Genomic DNA, 5,296 nt, shown 5'->3' on the forward strand with positions numbered 1-5,296 from the left:
GGGATTACAGGCGTGAGCCATGGCACCCGGCCTATGCCTGGCTAATTTTTTTTGTATTGTTAGTAGAGACGGGGTTACACCGTGTTAGCCAGGATGGTCTTGATCTCCTGACCTCGTGATCCACCCGCCTCAGCCTCCCAAAGTGCTGGGATTACAGGCGTGAGCCACCGCGCCCAGCTGGTTTTTTTTTTTTTTTTTTTGAGACAGAGTCTCACTCTATTGCCCAGGCTGGAGTGCAGTGGCACAATCTCGGCTCACTGCAACCTCTGCCTCCTGGGTTCACGCCATTCTCCTGCCTCAGCCTCCCAAGTAGCTGGGACTACAGGGGCCCGCCACAATGCCCGGCTAATTTTTTGTATTTTTAGTAGAGACGGGGTTTCACCGTGTTAGCCAGGATGGTCTCAATCTCCTGACCTCGTGATCCGCCTCCCAAAGTGCTGGGATTACAGGAGTGAGCCACCGCGCCCGGCCTATTATTTTTATTTTTTGAGACAAGGTCTCGCTCTGTCGCCCAGGCTGGTGTGCAGTGGCACAATCATAGCTCACTAGAGCCTTGAACTCCTGGTTTCAAGTGATCCTCCTGTCTCAGCCTCCTGAGTAGCTGGGACTACAGGTACGCACCACCATGCCCAGCTAATTGTTTTACTTTTTTGCAGAGATGGGGATCTTGCTATTTTGCCCAGGCTGGTCTGGAACTCCTGGCCTCAAGCGATCCTTCCACTTTAGCCTCTGAGCGCCGGATTACAGGTGTGAGCCACCGCGCCTGGCCCAGTTTGTAAAGATTCTTCATTAGAGGGAAGGGGACTTCCAGCTCCATCTGGGACCTGATGAGTCCCAACCTGTGGCTGAGAATTAAAGGACATGACGCCCATGAAACGCTCAGGCTGGAAGGGGCAAGACTCAGATTTACCCTATAAGAGAATGCCAGGGCCGGCCAGGCATGGTGGCCCATGCCTGTAATCCCAGCACTTTGGGAGCCCGAGATGGGCGAATTGCCTGAGACCAGGAGTTCCAGATCAGTCTGGCCAACACGGTGAAATCCCGTCTCTACTAAAAATACAAAATAATTAGCTGGGCGCGGTGGCGTGCGCCCATAATCCCAGCTACTTGGGAGGCTGAGGCAGGGGAATTGCTTGAACCAGGGAGCTGAAGGTTGCAGTGAGCCGAGATCGCGCCACTGCACTCCAGCCTGGGCGACAGAGCAAGGCTCTGTCTCAAAAAAAAAAAAAAAAAAAAAAAGAATGCCAGGGCTTGTGGGTCCCCCTTATTCCCCTGCAAGGGTACCCTCACAGTAGCTCCTGATCCACCTCACCTAGGACCTCTCTGGCGGTCCCAGTAAAAGCTTCAGGTATCCCTAACCACCCAGCACCCCCTCACCACAGAAAGACCTCATCCCACCCCAAAGCTTTCTCAAACATCTGTACCGCCCTCAGATGCCCCAATCATGACTCATGATCCCCTCTAACAATCTGCTACCCCGTTGGAAAGTCTCGTGGTCCCTTAGCTCCTTGGACTTGATAATGGCCCTGTCTCACTCCACAATTTCCCCGAGCCTGGCGATAGCTTGGGACCGCCTCAGACGATCCCAGGGACTAGCTTGTCGCATGTCACGACCTCCCAGTGCTCCCCAACCCTGCTGGACCCCTACCAACATCCATTTCACGCCAGGTCCCCCCCCACGACCGCCCAAGACACCCCGATGACGACCACGTGAGTACCCGCGAGACTCCCAGACCCGTTCGATCCAAACAGCCCCCAGTAACCCCACGACCTCCCTGCGGCCTCGGCCCTCCAACCTCGGGGCCAGGCCGGCGCTCACCAGCGACGCTGGCAATACTGGTGGTGCTGTAGGCTTTGCGGTGGCAATCGGTGCCATCGGGGATATCCCAGTACTGACGAAAAACCGTCGGCGCCATAGCCTGCAACCCAGATCCCGCACCACGGACCCCGCCGGCTCGGCAAGCGCAAGGGCAGCAGCGGCTGGCTATCGCGAGACTTCTCGGGCTGCGCGCGCAACCTTTCGGGCTAGCGGGCCGGCAACAAATGAGCAACTTTATTGATAGGCGCGGGCGCGGACACGGACACGGATCGCGCGCACGCACCGGGGACAGGCCTGGTGGAAGAGAGCAGCAAGTGCACTCCCAGGCCGATTCCCAGAGGGTGAAACTGAGGACGACTCCGATCAGTGCAGACAGATTTCGCTAGTCCCAGCTCAGGGAGTCCTAGGTTAGGGACGGTTTGACTACTAGAGGCGGGGACTAATCTACTAGGGGAGGGGCCAGGCTCAGACTGGGACGAGCGGGACTCCAGTTGATAGGAGCGAGACATGACGAGACAAGGACTGTGGGGCGGGGCATGGCGGGGATGTGGCCACACCCAGTGTCAGAATCTGTATAGCGAGTGGTCATGCCCTGTGGTCAGTCACCAAGCTGGAGTCTGAGCCGGGTGCTACTGTTTTGGGCCGTGGACAGGATCAGGGGCGGGGATTATCGGGAAAGTGACCAATGACAATACGAGAAGCTCGGCGGGACGTGGCCTCTGTCCAACTCGCGGGTGTCCCACGCCCTAGACCGGATGAAGTACACAGGCGCTGGACTTGGGGGCGTGGCTAGAATTGGAGGAATGACCTAAAAGGGACTTGACCAATCCGAGACTGTATAAGTGATGAAGGGGCGAGGCCGTGCCTGGATCTACCCCTGACAGGCCACAGGTTCGGGGGGGCGTGGTCAGGCTTGCTGTTTCGCGGAGTCCGGGCCAATCCTGGTGTTAGCTTCCAAGTAGGGCGGGGACAGTATCGAAGGTGTGACCAATCCCGTTTTCAGAGCCTGAGTTGCGCGAGCCGCCAAAAAATGTGGCCAGCCTGGGGGCGTGGCTGTCAAGATCTTGTCCAATCCTAGAGTGAGCCCAAACTCAGGGGCGGAGTTTCATGATCCCGGAACCGGTGGTAGTGTTTGGGTTGGAGGAGAGCACGACCCAGCCCTGTGGGGCGGGGTCTAGCGGGGTCAGCGACCAATCGCGCCGAGGTCTAGTGGGGCGGGGCCCTCCCGGGGGCGGGGCCTGCGCCAGTTCCGGGCCGCCTGGGGGCGTGGCCGGGCCTGGACAGCTGCCTTGGACTTGTCGGCGCTGCCGGCCCTGTAGATCCAGGAGGCTAACGCACACGCCCAAGCCGAGCACCTGGCCCTCCACGACCAGCAGCTGCGCGCCGCCGTAGACGAACTGGGTCGCGCCAAGGACCGGTGAGGCCCGGGGCCGGCCAGGTGGACTTCACCGAGGCGGTAGGCGGAGGCAGAGCCGAGGCTGGAAAGCGAGGAAGGGCAGGGTGAACCGTGTGCACTTGTATGGAAGCTAGACTGAGTATGGGATTGACAAAAACACCAAAAAACTCGAATTAGTAATCAGTATGTAAAGTTGAAAGAAGTGACACAGGTGTGGACCTCTAACTTCAAACAGGCCCACTTTCCCACAGGTGCTGAGCGACGCAGGGACCACAGACAGCCCAGCGTAGGCATTGGGAGCCATAGCAGGCTCTTCAGCAGGGGAGGAGGGGATCGTATCAGCATTTTAACTTTTTAAATTTATTATTTTTTTTTGAGACGGAGTTTCGCTCTTGTCGCCTAGGCTGGAGTGCAGTGGCGTGATCTCAGCTTACTGCAGCCTTCACCTCCCGGATTCAAGCGATTCTCCTGCCTCAGCCTCCCGTGTAGCTGGTATTACAGGCGCCCGCCACCACGCCCGGTCAAGTTTTGTATTTTTAGTAGAGACTGGTTTTCGTCACGTTGTGCAGGCTGGTCTCTAACTCCTGACCTCAGATGATCCGCCTACCTCAGCCTCCTAAAGTGCTGGGATTACAGGCGTGAGCCACCGCATCCGGCCTAAAATTATTTTTGAGGCAGGGCCTCACTCCTATGCTCAGGCTGGAGTGCAGCCTCGACCTCCGGAGCTCAGGTGATTCTCCCACCTGTCTCCCAAGCAGCTGGCACTACAGGCGTCCACCACCACGCATGGCTAATTTTTTGTAGAGACAGTTTTGCCATGTTGCCCAGTTTGGTCTTGAACTCCTGGGCTCAAGCAATCCTCCCACCTCACCCTTCCAAAGTGCTGGGATTACAGGCATGAGCCACCACGCCTATCTCTTTTATTATTTTTGAGACAGGGTCTTGCTCTTTTGCCCAGGCTGGAATGCACTGGTGCGATCTCGACTCACTGCAGTCTCACCCTCCCTCCTCAGCCTCTCAAGGAGCTGGGATTACAGGCGTGCGACAGCACACCTGGCTGATTTAAAAAAAAATCCTTTAGAAATGGGGTCAGACTATGTTGCCTAGGCTGGCCTTGAACTCCTGGGCTCAAGTGATCCTCCCGCCTCAGCCTCCCGAAGTGCTGGGATTACAGGCACGAGCCACCATGCTGGCCCATATCAGCATTGTTGAAGAGTCCCTCTGACAGCTGAGGATGAAAGAGATGAGACAGGCACCCAGGGAGGTGGGAGGAGCTGGGTCCCAGGTGGGAACTATTAATTCAGAGCTAATTGGACATATTCATTTTTACTGAGCACCTGCTGTGTGCCAGGCACTCATCCATTCATCTTCATTGAGCACCTACTATGTGTCAGGCATTCTGCTGGGTACTGGAGCACATCAGTAAGACCTACTTAGCCTTGCCCATTGGGCATCCACAGACCAGTGGAGAGACAGACATGTCACTGGGCAGTTACATCATCGGTGGCCAACGGCTGTGATGGAGGGGCATATGGGGCTCTGAGGGATCTCAGAGGGAAGGCTTCCCAGAGGAAGAGCCTACTAAGAATAGATGGGAAAAGATACTGGAAAAGAAGGAACTGCAGGAAGAGTGAGGAGATGAAATGAGGGTTCTCATAAGAAAATGCCATAAACTGGCTGGGCAGTGGCTCACGCCTGTAATCCCAGCACTTTGGAAGGCTGAGGCAGGCAGATCACCTGAGGTCAGGAGTTCGAGACCAGCCTGGCCAATATGGCGAAACCCTGTCTCTACCAAAAATATAAAAAATTAGCTGGGTGTGGTGGCACGCACCTGTACTCCCAGCTACTCGGGAGGTTGAGGCACGAGAATCGCTTGAACCCAGGAGGCAGAGGTTGCGGTGAGCCAAAATTGCGCCACTGCACTCCAGCCTGGGCAACAGAGAGAGACTCTGTCTCCAACAAAAAAAAAAATGCCATAAATTAAGTGGCTTAAACAAGAGGTTTGTTTCTCAGCGTTCTGGAGGCTGGACGTCCGAGAGCAGGGTGCCAGCATGGTTAGGTTATGGGAGGACCCTCTTCCG

General features: G+C 56.3%; 1 protein-coding gene across 1 annotated transcript in view; it reads right to left on the reverse strand.

The window, feature by feature from the left end:
• The window catches only part of LOC116464026 (NADH dehydrogenase [ubiquinone] 1 alpha subcomplex subunit 11), an 11,051-nt gene extending 9,044 nt beyond the window's left edge, over window positions 1–2,007 (reverse strand). Inside the window, exon 1 of the mRNA XM_032147297.2 lies at window positions 1,820–2,007. Within this exon, the coding sequence (XP_032003188.1) occupies window positions 1,820–1,916 (97 nt within the window). The 5' untranslated portion in view covers window positions 1,917–2,007. The remainder of the gene's footprint in view (window positions 1–1,819) is intronic.
• Window positions 2,008–5,296: the final 3,289 nt, after the last annotated feature.

The sequence above is a fragment of the Hylobates moloch genome, unplaced genomic scaffold (genome assembly GCF_009828535.3).
Source record: "Hylobates moloch isolate HMO894 unplaced genomic scaffold, HMol_V3 SCAFFOLD_127, whole genome shotgun sequence".
NCBI lineage: Eukaryota > Metazoa > Chordata > Mammalia > Primates > Hylobatidae > Hylobates > Hylobates moloch.